The 18660-nt window shown below is 46.1% G+C and overlaps 1 protein-coding gene across 2 annotated transcripts in view; it reads left to right on the forward strand.

Annotated features, from left to right (window-relative positions):
* The first annotated feature begins 13 nt into the window (after nucleotides 1-13).
* The window catches only part of LOC111855427 (mitogen-activated protein kinase kinase kinase 11), a 30245-nt gene continuing 11598 nt past the window's right edge, over nucleotides 14-18660 (forward strand). For both annotated transcript variants that reach the window (XM_072706570.1, XM_072706571.1), the window contains exons 1-2: nucleotides 14-1900; nucleotides 16118-16298. In XM_072706570.1, the coding sequence (XP_072562671.1) occupies nucleotides 1183-1900; nucleotides 16118-16298 (899 nt within the window). In that variant the 5' untranslated portion in view covers nucleotides 14-1182. The remainder of the gene's footprint in view (nucleotides 1901-16117; nucleotides 16299-18660) is intronic.

Below are 18660 nucleotides of genomic sequence, written 5' to 3' on the forward strand. Positions count from 1 at the left end.
TGAGAACTGTATTGATTTTGTTGGTTCTATACGAGAAAGAGTCGTGATATTGTTGTTATCTGATTCTTTTCCTGTCGAAAAAAAGTTACGAAACCCCACCCTTTCGACTGTAAGCGGATACGTGGAGCGCCTGGACGCGCCGAAGGAGGGAATGCAGTCGCTGCGGCAGAAGATAAGGCTGTTAGCGCGCTGTTTCTCTATCTGCATGGACTGGCAAGACGTGCCATTATCCCCGTAGAGGAGAAGCCGGTAACGCGCGATGCATCAAAGGAGCTATTATTGTGGTTGCCTCAGAAAAAAAAAATGACCGAGAAACTTTGTATAGTTCTTCCTGTTTAAAATTAAATTGAAATAATAAAAAAAACTGCTGAGCAAACGACAGTGCCGCTCGTGGGAACGAAGTCAACATGAGATAGAAATGCAAAATAGTGGATTTGGATGTGCCAGAGGATATTGGGAGTGCCTGTACCAAGTCTGCGCAGGTACCGTTAACTCATCTGTGGCGTTAAACTGCGGATTTGCCAGCTCGAACTTTTTGCAACCTCGCTCCGAGTTGAATGCCTCTTTCCTGCTATTCTTCTCCACCTCTCTGAGTTTCCTGCTAAGCTGTATAACTAGTTACAAGACTGGCAATAAACAGGAGAATCAAAGCCCAAGGTGGAAAAACTAAAATCTTGTTGTTTTTACAATTTATATCACGGTTTCGTTTATAATCCTTTACAACGGACTGAAACACCTACTGTTGTAACATCGATTATGTAGCAGATTATTTGATTGTGAATGTTTATTTTGTACAGTGCAATCGCAAATGGACTATTCATTTCGAATTATGGCTCGGAAAGTTGGATTAAAACGCGTGTAAATACGCGTTTCTGTGAGACAGACACTTGTAAGAGAGTAAAATGAAAGCAACCCAGCCAACAAAGTTACGCAGATTTATTTAACCGGACTAGGTGCGCGTTTGACTGACGTCTGTCACCTAAACAGAGGGTTGGCATATGGGGTCCAAAGTCCTAATGGATCTTAACTCAAATCTCTGTCTTATATCTTAGTGTGCGATTTAATGTCCGAACAGGTCCCCGATGAGATCAATAGGCAGACGCGAAAGGGAAATAGGTGTTTGGAAGTTCTGTATTTTCCGCATAATATCCAACAGAAAGCAAATACGGAGCGAGCAGTTTAATGGAGCCCCTGAAAAGCATTTTTTCTGGCTGGAAAGGTGTAGAACAGCCCGTGATGGGTAATTTCACCAATCCTTTATGGACCGCTTTATTCGACTATGAAGCGACCGGGAAGGATGAGCTGACGCTCCGCAAGGGCGACCTGGTGGAGGTCCTGTCACTGGACTCGGAGATATCCGGGGATGAGGGCTGGTGGGCAGGCAAGGTCAACAACAAAGTGGGCATCTTCCCATCTAATTACGTTTCCTACAAGCCGAGCTGTAACGGGACACTTCAGGGACCGGCAGCCGCGAAGGACTTTGAGCCCGAGGAGGTGGACTTTGCTGAGCTGAGCTTGGAAGAGGTGATCGGAGTGGGCGGGTTCGGCAAGGTCTACCGCGGCACATGGAGAGGGGATCTGGTGGCGGTGAAGGCGGCGCGCCAGGACCCCGACGAGGACATCAGCGTGACATCCCAGAATGTGCGGCGGGAGGCCCGGCTGTTTGCCATGCTCACGCACCCAAACATCATCACCCTCAAGGGGGTTTGTTTGCAGGAGCCGAACATGTGCCTGATCATGGAGTACGCGGCTGGCGGTCCCCTAAGCCGGGCGCTGGCCGGCCGCCGCATCCCTCCGCACATCCTCGTCAACTGGGCTGTGCAGATCGCCGGGGGGATGCTGTACCTCCATAGCGGGGCGATCGTTCCTGTCATCCACCGGGACCTGAAGTCCAACAACAGTAAGCGCCTCGTACTAGACTATGTTCTACAATTAAACGTCGCTCAGTACATATACAGCCATAAATTCCCACCAAAAAGACTTCTTAACAAATCAAGCATATTAGGAGTTTAGAAGGTACTGTAACTGATCTAGGTTCAGATGAATAAGTATTGGACCAACCTAACCTGCATGACATAAATGAGTTATTTTTTTGCACAGGCTTGGTTAACCAAAAAGTTTTAGAAAGCCTAGCACATTATTACAGCTTTCACTAAATCTTAGCTGACATGAACAGTAATGCTGTTTGCATTAGTTTTTTTCTGAAGTATTTATCTGACTAAATAATCTTAATTATTTAAGATTTTTGGTGTTCACAGTTTTTGTTGTTGCACCAGATTGACTATTTTTTGTTTGCTATCATAACTAGTATTACTGCTAAGATATCTCTAGGTTTTATATAGGAAACATATTGCTAAAAACAGTTCAGATAAACAGCTCAGAAAAGCCTGCAAAAATGACGGATCAAGTAAATACATGGAGTAACATATTTCTCTGAATAAAAAACTAATCCTTAATCTCATGAGAGGCTGGTTTAAGTACACTGACAACGTGCTCTGAATCAGACACTGTAGGTCCACAGGCATCGAGGAGCTGCTGACGTTCCACAGATCCAGGACATTTCAGCAGCTGCCGCGTCTTTTGAAGCAGCGCTGTTATGCTCGCGTGAGCTTTTTAATTAAGGCGTCGCTTGAATGGACACGGCCGTAATCATAGCTTAGCTAAATGCCGCCCAAGTCTACAAGATTTGTAGTTTCATTTTTTATGCACCCATGTATTTTAAAAGAGAACAGAAGATACCAAGACGCAGTAAAGCCCACTGAATCCACCCATCCATCCATTTTCTGAAAAAGCTTATTCTATTCAGGGTCGCGGGGGTCCGGAGTCTATCCCAGAGGCTATGGGCACAAGACAGGGAATAACCCAGGATGGGGCGCCAACCCATCGCAGGGCACACTCACACACCATTCACTCACCCACACACACTCACACACCATTCACTCACCCATGCACACTCACACATCATTCACTCACCCACGCACACTCACACACCATTCACTCACCCACGCACACTCACACACCATTCACTCATCCACACACACTCACACACCATTCACTCACCCATGCACACTCACACACCATTCACTCACCCACGCACACTCACACACCATTCACTCACCCATGCACACTCACACACCATTCACTCACCCACGCACACTCACACACCATTCACTCATCCACGCACACTCACACACCATTCACTCACCCACGCACACTCACACACCATTCACTCATCCACGCACACTCACTCACCAGCCACTCATCCACGCACACTCACACACCATTCACTCACCCACGCACACTCACACACCATTCACTCATCCACGCACACTCACTCACCAGCCACTCACCCACACACACTCACACACCATTCACTCACCCATGCACACTCACACACCATTCACTCACCCACGCACACTCACACACCTTTCACTCATCCACGCACACTCACACACCATTCACTCACCCACGCACACTCACACACCTTTCACTCATCCACGCACACTCACACACCATTCACTCATCCACGCACACTCACTCACCAGCCACTCACCCACACACACTCACACACCATTCACTCACCCATGCACACTCACACACCATTCACTCATCCACGCACACACCATTCACTCACCCACGCACACTCACACACCTTTCACTCATCCACGCACACTCACACACCATTCACTCACCCATGCACACTCACACACCATTCACTCACCCACGCACACTCACACATCATTCACTCACCCACGCACACTCACACACCTTTCACTCATCCACGCACACTCACACACCATTCACTCACCCATGCACACTCACACACCATTCACTCACCCACGCACACCCACACATCATTCACTCACCCACATCCATCGCCATCTCGCGTGCAGAGACAGCTCTAAGCCTGTGTCACTGCAGCATATCTCACATATGAAGCCACATCCATCGCCATCTCGCGTGCACAGACAGCTCTAAGCCTGTGTCACTGCAGCATATCTCACATATGAAGCCACATCCATCGCCATCTCGCGTGCACAGACAGCTCTAAGCCTGTGTCAGTGCAGCATTTTTTATCTAGCTGGTGAACGTGAGACACTGATTCATCTAAACATCAAACCTCTTAAGATTTATAAAGATGAGAAACCTTTGAAATACTTACATTTAAACTATGATACTACAAACCTGCCCCATAGCCAGTTTATCTGTGTGCATAAAATGATGGTGCTGCCGGGTGTCAGTCTGGACCGTGAAATTTAAATTTTTAGGAAAGAATGTGTGTTAACTCACAATTACATAGAGTATGTACTCATATAGAAGTATTTGTGTATTAAAATTGCTTGTTATTTTATCACTGGTACCAGGATATAACTGTGGTATATTTTACAGTATGTGTGCGCACTGTGTGTGTGTGTGTGTGTGTGCGCGCACTGTCTTTGTGTGCACTCTGTGTGTGTGCACACTGTGTATGTGCACTGTGTGTGTGCACTGTGTATATGCGCTGTGTGTGTGTGTGCACTGTGTGTGTGCACACTGTGTATGTGCACTGTGTGTGTGTGTGCACTGTGTATGTGCGCACTGTGTGTGTGTTGTGTGTGCGCACTGTCTTTGTGTGCACTGTGTGTGTGTGCACTGTGTATGTGCGCACTGTGTGAGTGCTGTGTGTGCGCACTGTCTTTGTGTGCACTGTGTGTGTGTGCACTGTGTATGTGCGCACTGTGTGAGTGCTGTGTGTGCGCACTGTCTTTGTGTGCACTGTGTGTGTGTGCACTGTGAGTGTGGTGTGTTTAGAGTCTCATCCATCCATCACATATGAAATGAAACATTTTTTAATGTGGTAAATTTAACTGTTTGCCAGCATCTTATGATACCCAAAACCCCCCCCCCCCCAATTTGATGGAAATGTTCTTACCCTTTCTATCCTCTCTCCCACCTCTCACGTTCATCTGCAGTGTGCAGTTTCTGCGATTGAAGCTTATCGATTCTCTGTGGTTTAATGTAAACTGGATTCTGAGGCCTGTCTTACGTTTTGTTTTGACGTAAGTCACTGGTTCCCTCCATGTCACCTGCAGTGATTTGAGCGTGTACGCTTGGAGGTTTAGTAGAGCAGTTCCCTCAGTGACCCCATGGCCGACGCGTCTCCTGAGACTCTCGCTGCCAGCTTTCGGGTGACTGGGCCGGAGACACCGCCGGTTTATTACTTACTGATCACATACAGCGGGGTTTTGTTTTCTCGATCGGTTCTGGGAGCAGTCCCACTGGCTAATGCCTGTTCCTGCACCCAGTTGTAGGCTTTCCAGAGACCTGATACCTGTTTTGCTTTCCTGTCTGTTCCCCCATGTACTGATGCCACCTATTGCTTTAGAGCCCATCTCTTTGCTCCCATGTTCGAATAAAATCTCCCGTTCCTTCCTCCCCCCATGTCATGTGATTCTGTTTGCTGTCCCGTCGGAATGTTAGAGACGGTTATGTGAATATTGTAGTGCACACGATTCTATGAGTATGAACTTCGTGTACAACATTAAATGAGGTTAAAACATTAAAACTCAGTTCTGGCATCCTGTCTGGGGTGATTCCCACCACGAGCCCTCTGCTTCCTGTTCTGCGTTCCGGATGACCTAGACCCTGTATTTTTTTATTGGTGGCTCTGGACAATGGAATGACAGAGGAACAAAGGGGCATGTTTACCAAGAGCGTGTCTGTAATTAACGAGGGCCAGCATGTTAATGCGCGTGCTGTTGTCTTAATGCCACGTCTGTCATCTCGCGCTATAGAACTGAGGATAATTCACTGACGTTAACGTGATCTCTGCTCCCGGCCAATCATGTTCTCTGCGTAGATGGGCTTCCGTGTAGCTTACAGTCAGGACCTGAAGGTGCTGCTGCCATCACTCTGATTTACATATTCATTAGCCTAACACCTGCGAATCGCTGATCTACCCCCAGCGTTTCCTAATTAAAGACGCCAGGCCTTCTTGGAAGCCGCGACGTGTCGCTGGAGCCCTCACCTTTACGAAGGTTAGCGGCTCTTTGTTAATGTCACAGTAAAGGAGAGGCCTTCATTAAATGCAGCATTTTCAAAGGAGATAGCTATTTTACTTAAATGTTAATTAATGAAATATTTGGAATTGCCAAATATCTTTACAAATGATGGTGGGTCTGATGAGATCTTGCACATTTTGCTTGTAAAGTCATACGACATAGTTTGCCTTATTTTTAAGAAGGCAGACTCAGACAGTCCCTGGAGCAAATTAGAGCAATTGGCGGTTGTCAAGTAATGGTGAAATCAGTCTGCTAGCTTGGGGATTTGAACCGCTGACCTTCTGACTTCCGGCACAGCAGCCTAACCCACTGAGCCACCCCGCCTTAGCTGAGTTCCATGTTTCCATGCAACTCTTGTTGATCCGGTGGGACCGCTGCCGCACCGGAGTCAGTGTTGTGCAGCCCACGCTGTGTTTGTCATGCCATAGCAGTGTGCGAACACAAACACGCCGGGTAGAGCTGCCAACCCACCAGCAAATCAGCTCTTTGAAAAATGCCAGGGAACCTGGGGCATCAGCAGAGACCCACGCAACCTCTGGGGAGGGAGCTTTCATTACAGTTTGCGGTTTCAATTACCAGGAAAAAATGTCTAAACCCACATCACCAGCGTCACGTTGCAGTGAGATGATTCTGGAAACCACAGTGCATAAGGCATGTCAGCCCGTCACAGGGTACACGCACACACACGCACACACACACACACACACACACACGTAAGGTAAACATATTCTTATGGGGACCGCTCATTCATTTCAATGGGAAAAATGCTAACACTATCTATGACAACCTTAACCCCTACCCTGCCCTAACCATAACCATAAGTAACCTAACAAAATACAAGAGTTTTTGCATTTTTAGTTTTTTCATAGCAGTCACTGATTTTTATAAAATAGAGTTTTCCCTTATGGGGACCAGGAAACCGGTCCCCATAAGGGAAAAAAACCGGATATTTATCACGTTATGGGGACATTATGTCCCCATAAGGATAGGTAAACCCGCTCGCACACACACACACACACACACATCATTTCTCACACAGGTGCTCCTTGACAGAGTATGGAGTTACATTTAATTGAACCAATTTTAAATAGAAAATATCGTTAAGTTGAATATGAATAGGATATGATGAATAAATAAGTAAATGACCACTGTCATTGAATAAGTAAATAAGAAAATAACTGTAACTAACTAACTACCGGTAAATAAATTAACAAAGGGTCATTTGGTCAAACAGAAAAAAACACCATATGATACATTGTATGGGATGTTTATGCTCACAATCACTACAGAAACTGGATGTGTGGATGTGTGGCTGTGTGGCTGCTGCCATTGCCCGGCATCAGTACAGAATACTTGTACATTGACAGACACACTGTGCACTGCATATACTGTACTCCCTATTCACACTGTCCTGTACACTGATATTTACATTGTGCACTGCATATACTGTACTCCCTATTCACACTGTCCTGTACACTGATATTTACACTGTACACTGCATATACTGTACTCCCTATTCACACTGTGTACTGCATATACTGTACTCCCTATTCACACTGTCCTGTACACTGATATTTACATTGTGCACTGCATATACTGTACTCCCTATTCACACTGTCCTGTACACTGATATTTACACTGTACACTGCATATACTGTACTCCCTATTCACACTGTCCTGTACACTGATATTTACACTGTACACTGCATATACTGTACTCCCTATTCACACTGTCCTGTACACTGATATTTACACTGTACACTGCATATACTGTACTCCCTATTCACACTGTCTTGTACATTTAGAGATCATTGTCAACACACCACAACGAAATGTGACCTCTGCATTTAACCCATATGTGACTTTCGTGACATAACAGGGGACAGCTAATTCAGCGCCCGGGGAGCAGTGCTTGGGGGCAGTACTTTGCTCAGGGTACCTCAGTGGTGACTTGCTGGTCGGGGATTCGAACCTGCAATCTTTCAATTACAAGTGCGCTTCCTTAACCATCAAGCCACCACTGCCCATTGACATACACACTGTGCACTGTATATACTGTACTTCTTGTACACACTGTCCTTTACACTGAAATTCACACTGTGCACTGCATATACTGTACTCCCTATTCACACTGTGTGTACACTGACATACACACTGTGTGCTATATATACTGAACGCTTACTTCTTGATCTTATTAATGTAAGTCTGTTAAATGGCACTAAATCCTACACAGATGCTTAAGGTATAAATACAGCCTTATCTTTAGAGTATTTGTCATATGAAATTATGGCTGCGCTCGGAGTTTTTAGAAAAGTCTCTGCGGGTTGAATCTACTGCTGACTCTCCCAACAAAGCAGGATTGTTCTCCTGTTGTGGTCGGTTCTGAACGGGGGGATCTGCAGATTCCCAGACACCAAACATACATTCCTGCAAAGGTCAAGATGTCATTTTCCGTATTATTTTGGAAATAGGGGTTTCGGGGCAACCTGCCCAACCATTCCCCCCCCAAGCTTTCTGTCCAATACACATTTTCAAAACCTCAAAACTTATTATTCAGAGGCCTGAAAGTTATTTTGCCTCCTTTTTCTTTCTTTCTTTCTTTCTTTCTTTCTTTCTTTCTTTCTTTCTTTCTTTCAAGCTTGTTCTGTATTATAACACCTCTGAGGTATTTCTGGCTGGGGGTGTGGGGGGCAAACAGAATCCCTGTCTGTATTGTTAGATGTCACTGTCCTTTCCCTCTTTTGTCTTTGTAATGACAAGACTGGGCTGCCATTATTTGCCCCCTGCATTGTTAATTCAGCGAGCGATCACCTACTGACGAAATTTCCAGTCATGGGATTAATAAAATGCATTTGGTTTGGCCTTGTGATAAGAAGCCAGAAGTAAGGAAATATCAACACTTTAAGAAAATAGTACTTTAGTGAAAGACATGTGGGGCGGTATGGTGGTGCTGTGACCTCACAGCTTTGGGATCAGGGTTCGAGTCTCCGCCATAGCTCTGTGTGTGTGGAGTTTGTATGTCCCCCCTCCAGGTCATGGGGGGGTACTCTGGTAAAAATACATTTTAGTTAGGGGAAGTTCGCTCAATTTTTTTAATGTTTGTCAACAATAAACATACAGAAGAACCCCAATTTACAAACATTTGCAATAATGAGCAAAAAAATCTCAAATATGTAAAACAGCTTAAGTGCTTCTGTACGCCTGTATATCAAATGCACCCTTATTTGCAAGAGAAATTAAATCTGCTGCTACACCTTATACATTCTGCTTCCCATTCATTTCGACTTCAGCCAAGTTCAGGTTTTGTTCAGGTTAACTCACGTAAACAATTGCACAATATACGTATATGCGCTTATTTTTTTCAACAAAAGCTATAAAATGTTTGTTAAACTTAAAGCAAACGATGCAATTCACTGTTCACACGAATACAAAAATAAAGTGTCAAAGTGACTGTGGTTTCCGGAAGCTGATGTCACTCACGAGCAGCGTGACACGTAGGGACGTGCGTATCATTTCACTTTTAATTAAAGTAAACGTGTGGTGATTCTGAGTGGCTGCCGTACGGTGAAAATCGGTGCCTTTTCCTTCAATTGGTTCTCCACTGTCACTTGCAACACTGGGTCATACGAGGCTCAGGGCTAAACCAGGAATAACCAGTGACTTTTCAAAAACCGGCCAGACGCCCGGACAGGGGGTGAGAAAGTATGGTAACCCTAACCCTGGGTTATTCCCTGCCTGGTACCCATAGCCTCTGGGATAGGCTGCAGACCCCCAAACGGTTACAGAAAATGGATGGATGGATGGAATTATGTGTTCATCTCCTTTGTTGACAGTTGGTTCTTTGATGACATTTGGAGCCAGAATTTGGTAACATTCCGCATAAACCGCTGTAGGTTTTTGCCGATTTGTGGGTCGGCATTAGAGTTTGTGCCAGTAGTTTCTCTCACCCTCACAGGAGATTTCCTTTGCTTTAGAGTTCTACACTCCAAATGCCTTATGTTGTAATTAACGTGTTTGAATCATCTTGCGGAACACCGGCAAAGGCGGGATCCCCGTTTGGAGAAGCTACATCACAGATTTCGTGGTGATGCTTTGACAGGGTCAGGAAAAAGACTCACAGCTGTCTGATTAGCATATTGTAGAGCTGCGGCACATTCAACAGAGATGATTGAGTCATGCCCTTTATATGACAAGAAGGCTGATTTTCTTTATTTAAAATAATCATTAACCACTGACTAATATTAGCAACAAGACACAATTACGCTGTCATCTCTCAGATAGTGCATTGATGCTAATTCTTATTTGAATGTGTGGCAAGTGTCATTCTGGTGAAAACGTCATTAAAAGAATCGGGATTTTTTTTGTGACGGGTACTGGCGCGCTCGCTATCGGCTTAATAACGCTTCTGACTTTTTATATCGAATCGAGTCAGGGCACTTCAAGAGGGAGGCGAGGATAAAAACGACTGGCTGTTCTCCCTCGAAAAAGATCAAAGAACGAGCGCGGCCATTCGCGCCGGCAGTCTGCGCTGAGTGGGGTTCTCACGTATGAATTGAAATTCACAATTTAATGCTTTCAAATCCTATGTGAAGGATACTTAGAATCCGCCACCGGCTTGTGCTTGAGGTACAATTAGCCCCTGAGCAGAGAGCCCTGTGGAAATACAGACGCTCTAATTTAAAAGTGTGTCCTGAGATGTTTGACCTCTCTCAGCTTAAGGGGCTGTATAAAATGGTGATGCTCCTGTTCTAAATTGGGGGCTGGTGTTCTGCCCCATTCTCCACATCCTGCTTGTAATGGTGCAGGTCCATCCACGCCTTTGCACCGGAATATGTAGGACGCCGATACTCTTATGGAACATTTAGGCCGGGTTTCCCGTCACGTTCCACCTCCTGGGCTTTGTGGCATCAAGCTGTAAGCCCATGTCGATAATGAAAGACTTTGGGTTTGGACCGTTGACCCGTTAAACTGGAAGCTGAGCAGGTGGCTCCTCCCGTCGCCCTTCTCCTTAGCAGCAAGGACAGCGGACTCCGCTCGATCGCGGTTACGCTCTCGTCCTAAGTCTTGCCCTTCCAGCTGCCCGGTGTAGCGCTCTCTGGCGCAATTATGTAAATAAACGTATTTGCATTCAAAGAACGGCATGAAATGCCAGCAGACTTTAAATGGGAAACAGAGGACCCTCAGGTCACAATAAGTATTCTGTCAGGGTAGGTGATTTTCTCCAGGGATGGCGGCCTGACAATGCAGGAGGCCCTGTAATCCCGCATGGCTGCACCGGCCCAGGCTCTTATCACTCGTGAGAAGCTTCTGTGTCTCTCAATGCTCCCGCAAGTCGTCAGTGTGTGTCGGTTCTCAGAGACACGCTGTGTGGCTCCTGCCACACAGTACAGCCAGCTCACGTGGAAGGGCTTGCTCAAATAACAAGAAACGCTGACTCGCTATAAACCGCTATAGGATTTTCTGTTTTCCTCACTGTTTTTTTTTTTGTCTCCGGGCCTGATTCACAGTACAGTGTGGAAATAATTCCACCTTCAGCATCAAAGCTGTTCCTTTATAAAAGCCATAGGCAGCTAGCAGGACCTGCAGCTTAACGGTGGTGAGCACTGTGCCTCGGGAACATGGGTCTGACTGTGCACCTCACCTACTGACTGTGCCCCTCCTTGCCACATTGTCTGCTGTTTAATTCACCCTGTCGACAGTGTCTTGCCCTGTAAGTCTTGGCCCAGTCTCTTACCCTGTGTGTATCTCTCTCTCTCTCTCTCTCTCCGCTTCCCGTTATCGGTTTCGTGCTCCGAGTGTAGAGTTTGTTAGCCCGCCCGTCAGCTAGAGGCCCGGCCCTGCCAGGACAAAGCTACCCTTCTTCCTGGGAAAGCCCCCACCCTCCAGGAATTCTCCCCTCGCCTACGGGCAGGGGGGGCAGGGAGCCAGAGAGGTTGAGAGAGACAGGGAGGGTTAGGCGGGGAGGCAGAGAATGAGCCTTTAGTGTGTGTGGCCCTGAAGCTTCGACCACCGGGCCTCCACACAGATAGAGGGCGCTGTCCTGAATCTCCAAAAGATAAAGTAAAAATCCACACTGATCAAACACTTGGCTGGCTGCTGGCATTAGTCTCAGGCTGGGTCTCTTTGAATTGGACAGCAACTGTCCAAAACTCCCTCCATCCATGGGATACGTTTTCGAGAAAATTTCTGTGGAGTTGTGGAAATGTAACGATAAGATGCTCCTTGTATATCATGAGGGCTGAGTGAGTTTTGCTTCCCGGAGCTGTAACATAAGATGAGGAAGCCTGACTTTAGGTTATCGGCAGTCTCTTGTCAAACACAACAACAAACGGAGTCAGTTTTGGTAATGCGCTTAAATGGAAACACTTTCTGGCAATTTTTTGTATTTTATACCAATTTAATGGGTATGAGTTTATTATCTCACAATGTGGGTTCCCAGTGATGGTGAAGGGGGTTTTATTGCCTTACATGTGTAGAATAAAATGACTGGTAGACTGATACTAACTGGGAAAATCGGCGTCGCAGGTTGACAAATTTCCTGGCTGTGGGTTTTGCCTGCTGGATCTTCACGGCCTTTTGCTTTGACCTCTGGGTCGCCGGCCTTCGGCTATTAGGAACAGCAGGTTGTTTGTGCTGCGTTTGGCCTCCAGGACCGATTCCAAGGTAGGCTGACAAAGGTGCGCGTTATCCGCGCGGAACCTGCCGGAACGCCGCGCCGACAGCTGTGTTATTTTCTGCGGTGATCTGCATCTGCGTCACCCATGGAGGAGAATGTGTGGGTGGAGAGCGGAGCCAGTTTCTGCGCAGAGCGGGGCCTTGGAGGGACCTCTTTGTGCTGGATGTAATTTGCCTTTAACCATCAACGCCTATGCTTACATTTTAGTGGGGGCTTTGGGGCGAGTCCCCGAACCCTGCTCACCTTACAGATCTATAAACCTCTCTCTGCATTCTTGGGAAACAGATCGTAAGTCATGTTTACGGTGTTTGACACACTGCTCCCCTCTTTAATCCCTTTTCTCTTTTAAACAATTGTTTCTTTCATCGATGTTGAAGATTTAAAGGTACCACCCCCCCGAGTAGATAATTACCCAGTAGATAAATTCCGTTCCCAGGTTTTGAAGTTGGTTTAAACACAAATCAGCTCAGGTGAAATGAAGTTTTTTTTTTTTTTGCCCTCGGTGTTTCCATTGCACGTGGCTGTCACTTCTTATTGTTTTACTTAGAATAGGCTTTCAGAGTGATGCATTCGCTCGAAACCCTGCCTTTCTTTGAGCAGCGGAAAAGTTCCAGAGATTGTACAAAACAGGGGCTTCTGGGTCCGCCCCAGAGAACAGACGCGGCACTCTGACGCTAGCGTGCGGCGGCTAATGGGCTCGCGAGGCCAAACAATGGGATATCTCTGTTTCTTCCACCTCATCCTCCTGTGACGTGAAGCGTGTTGATTTTGGGGAAAGTGGAGGATGTCTGCACAGTTAGAAGAGGGAGGGATATAAAGGAGAGATAGAAACGTGACGTTGTGGTCGGGAATTAACTTTTCACTTTGGTTAGCGTTCAGCTTGTGTGGTCTTGCTTTTGTTTTCAGTTATATTACATTTGGGGGAAGACTGTAATGAATCCTTCCGTCCGAAAACCAGCTGCCCTTGTGGAAAAATCATGCGATTCAGGAACCTCTCTGCAGGCATATAACCCATTACATGATCTCTACTTCTCTGGTGAAAATCTGCTTCTGTAGAAGACACATGCAGCCACCCGCCATTGATTAGCCCCAGGATCTTCACGAAAACAGCAGATATTATCCAGAAGTACGTGTATAACAGGGATGCGACTAATGAGACATTTACATGGCAGTTATGGAAGAATTATTAAGTAATGTTACAAGTAGGGAGAAGCACCAAAAACATTAATGAAGAAACAACCATCAAAAGACAAATGCTTTGATATCGCAATAATCATAATTATAGTGAGTGAGCCAATCACTGAGCAAGCTCAGTCGCCCGCAATGCTACAGTGTGTATAAATAAATACCCATAAATATCCATTTCTTGGCGCTGTTTATGTAAGCGCTATAAATGGTGATTTGGGGATAGGTTTTTTTTTGCTCCCAGCAGAAAGAAGATTTTTTTTTCAACGTTAATCATGTTAGCTGGTCTGCTGGCAGAGAGATGTACGCTGATCCTGTTTGTCTGTGAAAACAGCCATTTATTTCATTTTCACCGGCCTTGGTTTAGCGCCCCAGAATGAACTGGCCACCGCGGCATGTTGCAATTCTGATGTATTCCGCTTGAACTCGCCGACGGGGCCGAAAGTTGAAAGTCAAAAGTGGAAGAGGAATCGAACAAAAGGCCTGCCGTCTGCGTGCTTCTGTTTGAAACTGGACTTTCGTTTGTGATCAAATGTCATAATTTTACAGTTTGCGGCTAAAATCCATGCGTAAGCTTTCACACTTACCGAGTCTTGCGATTTAATTTCATTTAGATTAAATTCAAGTCGCTTATGACTTACGAAAATGTGTAGCCGTCACTAAATGAAAACAAATTTCGTATGAAATGCATGTGATATGGCAATGAATAGCACAAAGCAATATTCTTTTAAAGGACGTGCCACATGCGAGGAGTGTGGAATGAGAGGCGTTCTCCGCGTCTTGCAGACGAATAGGATAATTCATCATTATTTGCTGTAACATTTCGGATCAGTTATTTTCAGGAAGTTGGCATCTCATACTTCCTTATATTTTCTGCAGTTTGTAATGGAGAACAGATATGTCTGACGTTATGAATGCCAAATTTCAGCTACCACGCTCTTCTCACTTTGTCTTTTTAAATCTCTTCCTGTTCATGGGCTTCGGCCTCGTTTTAGAGTACATAGTTATAAATATCTCCGCATGCGTTGCGTGTCAGAAGCACTGTTTGTCTTGATTGTTCTTCATCTTAATCCCCCATTGTGAATGTTACGCATTTTTTTACCGGTGGGGCTGTATGTTATCCCTGTCTGTCTGTCATTCTCCATCCTGGCTTCTCTCATCATGTCTGCCCAGCTGATTTGAATAGTCAGACGCTTGATGCAGCCCAGCTGTGCGACATTAAGCGGGCAGATTCCCATGTGGCCAGTGGGCTTCTTGCTGAGAGACAGATCAATACCTCAGTGCTTCTAGTTTACTCGTGATTTCTAAGGAAATATATACATAGAACAAGGATCACAATCTGAACATGCATACCTTTTTTGTTATTTTTAAATATTTTATTGTCACAGGAGGTCTGTGTGGTCAGATATAGGATCTCTCTCCTGTTGTACATGGTTATGTTGAAATAGGATATGTCAGCAATGGCTGGCTTGAGTTGCTTGGTAAATAGGGTTTGTTAAATTGCACAAGGTTGCCCACCTGTGTTTGGAGTGTTAAGCAGCTCTGCGCATTTTTAAAATGCTTTCGAAAACCACAGCAAGTCAACGAGTCAGTGTATGTCGAGTCTATTTAGGGTTATCGAAATCGGAATCTGGTTTATTTGGCCGAGTCTGTTCACACTCACAGGGAATATGTCTGATACAGAGAGCAGATACATTCTCAAGACAGTGACAGATACAGTCCAGTTGTTATATGCAATGTGGATGTGTTGTTGATAAGTGTATAAAAAGTACAGGACTGCTAGCATAAATACAGTATGTACAAAACAATAGTCAAAGTACTGTGAGTATTATTTACAGCAATGGAGTATTGAGTGGGCAGGGAAGGGGCAGCTGGGTCAGCTGTTTCTGAGGGCGATGGCTTGTGGCAAGAAGCCTTTATGGTGCCCGTCTGTCTTGGCTCACAGTGATCTCTAGCGCCAACCAGAGGGGAGAAGGTGAAAGAGGTTGTAAGCTGGGTGTGAGGGGTCCATGATGATTTTCCCTGCCCGGTAACTGACTCGGGATTATAACAGCACAGAGAGTACTCAAGCTGGTGAATTATGCTGCGTTTTATACTTGGGATACATTCTGAATATGAATCAATTAGCAAATAAAGCTTCCGATCCTATCTTAGGTCAGTTGTGATTGTGACTCCCTGGATGCTCAGATCCACCAGGTTTCTTCTCTCCCTGCAGTTCTGCTTGCCCAGCCCGTTGGGAATGAAAACATGGAGGGTAAGACCCTGAAGATCACCGACTTCGGGCTGGCGCGGGAGTGGCACAAGACCACGAAGATGAGCGCGGCGGGTACGTACGCCTGGATGGCGCCGGAGGTGATCAAGACGTCCACCTTCTCCAGGGGCAGCGACGTGTGGAGGTGAGAGGATTAGCATACTGTGACTCCTGGAAGGGTGTCCTGGTGGATTTATTTGATCTGCTTAGAGCGAGGGGAAACCTGTGTGAGAAATGTTTCACATGAAGTATGCAAAGTCACAGAAGAACTACGTAATCTAAATGAAGAGAGCTCTGTGCAGAGGGTAATCAGGAATCAGGAATATCTTTTATATTAGTATTTCTCAACCTGTTTCTCGGGGACCCTTGGATGGTCCACACCTTTGCTCCCTCCCAGCTCCCAGCCAGACAGTCTACATTTTTGCTCCCTCCCAGCTCCCAGCCAGACAGTCTATATTTTTGCTCCCTCCCAGCTCCTAGCCAGACAGTCTACATTTTTGCTCCCTCCCAGCTCCCAGCCAGACAGTCCACATTTTTGCTCTGTCCCAGCTCCCAGCCAGACAGTCCACATTTTTGCTCCCTCCCAGCTCCCAGCCAGACAGTCTACATTTTTGCTCCCTTCCAGCTCCCTTCCAGACAGTCCGAACAAAAACGTGGACCGGCTGGGGTACTGCGACGACCGCGTTGAATGACACTGTTTTAGACTACCTGTTTCGGGTTAGTCCACATGCTGATAGTGCAAAGATACTAGAAAGTTCTCATCTCTGTGTCCAGTTGGCACATTCGATGGAGATGGAGTCCGGTGATGGTTAGTGTCTAGCATGGGAAGCGAAGGGAGGTAGAGAAAGGAAACGTTTGCTGTGACAGTGAAGGGAAACTGCATATTGATGATGTCATCGATGGATCCAGTAGAGAAGTAAAAAAGTAACATTCAAGGTACTGAAAAAGGCTTCCGCACCTGACAGGAAAAGCTGGAATGGAGAGATGTAAAGCATAATATCTCCGTGCTGTCAAGACAAATATATCGCAGGGTGGATGGGAAGATCTAATGGTCGATTGTCAATGTCAGCTTAGGAGAATGAGAATACAAGTACAGGTTTGGCAGTGAGGCAGAGCAGGCAACCCCTGTGAGGCAGAGCAGGCAACCCCTGTGAGGCAGAAAAGGACTTTCTCTGGGATGGCCTCAGATGCAGGCCGGTAAGGGGGAGGGCATTACTTTATAGGAGAGACAGAGGGTTGAGATTTGCATTAATAGTAATGGTTTAACTGGTCTTAAAAGGATTTTTCATGTAAATGTAGACTGAACAGAGGCAGCGGACAGGGGGAAGTTGATCAAAGAGGAAAAGGGTAGGAGGATGTCTGCAGTTTTTTTTTTGAAGAACTAGAGGAATGGGGAGGAGACAGCAGGTGGTCGCTGGGCGATCAAGGTGCGGAGAAACATCACGTCAAGGAAGACGATGGAAGCGGGAGGGACTCTGCTGAAGAGCTGCCAGCCGGGTGGTTTGAGGACGTTCAGGGGAAGCGCTGATGTCTCCCGTCTTTCTGCTGGCAAAGCCGTGTCTGGACTGCAGGCGAAAGGGTTATGGTTAGGGTTAGGTTTAGGGTTAGGGTTAGCAAGCCGGAGTTCAGACGAGAGCTTCTGCTGTTTTCATGTCATGAGGAAGATAATTAAAAAGGCTAAACTTCCTAGTCAGATAGGTCCTTTATTTCATTTGTGTTTTCTTTCTGTCGCTGTTTATCTGGTCCTTTCACAGGGATGTGGTGGTGGGGCTGATTAATATGGTCAGCTGGTCGCAGAAATGGTCCCGAAAAGGACAGGCTCTGCTCGGGGTGCAGGAATACAGGATTAGACAGATATCAAAACACCCATCTTCTGTAATCACTTATCCTATTCAGCCTGTTCACACTCACACTCACACTCACACTCACACACACCTACGGGCAATCTGGTAACTCCCATTAACCTCAGCATGTCTTTGGGTCATGGGGGGAAACCGGAGTACCCAGAGGAAACCCCACAATGACACGGGGAGAACATGCAAACTCCACACACATGGAACCATGGCGGAGACTCGAACCCAGGTCCTAGAGGCGTAAGGCAAGCCACTGCACCCTCCCCCCCCCAGATATCAGAACAGAGCTTCTGAATCAGAATAATATCTTAGATTTCCATTATGTTTAATCCAAGGTAATGATCCTTGTTTACTTTTTGCTCTTCAAGGGTTAATGTGGAGAATTTTGTGTGAAGCGAGGATTGACTCTCCGGAGGAACAATGAAATATAGCCGTTAGTCCTTCAGCTCAAGAGCAGCTGGCTGAGGTGCTTAGTGGATTTTAAGAACATGTTATTTGGGAATCGGTGGCAGGGACAAAAGGGGCGTGGCCTGCTCTGCTTGGCGTGCTGCCATGGCAACCCTCATTAGGAGAAACGCCATGGAGATGAGATGAGAATACAGATCTTTTACTGTGCGGAAAAACTCTTGGGGGAAAAAAAATCAGGTTGTCAGT

This window comes from Paramormyrops kingsleyae, chromosome 24, assembly GCF_048594095.1.
Source record: "Paramormyrops kingsleyae isolate MSU_618 chromosome 24, PKINGS_0.4, whole genome shotgun sequence".
NCBI lineage: Eukaryota > Metazoa > Chordata > Actinopteri > Osteoglossiformes > Mormyridae > Paramormyrops > Paramormyrops kingsleyae.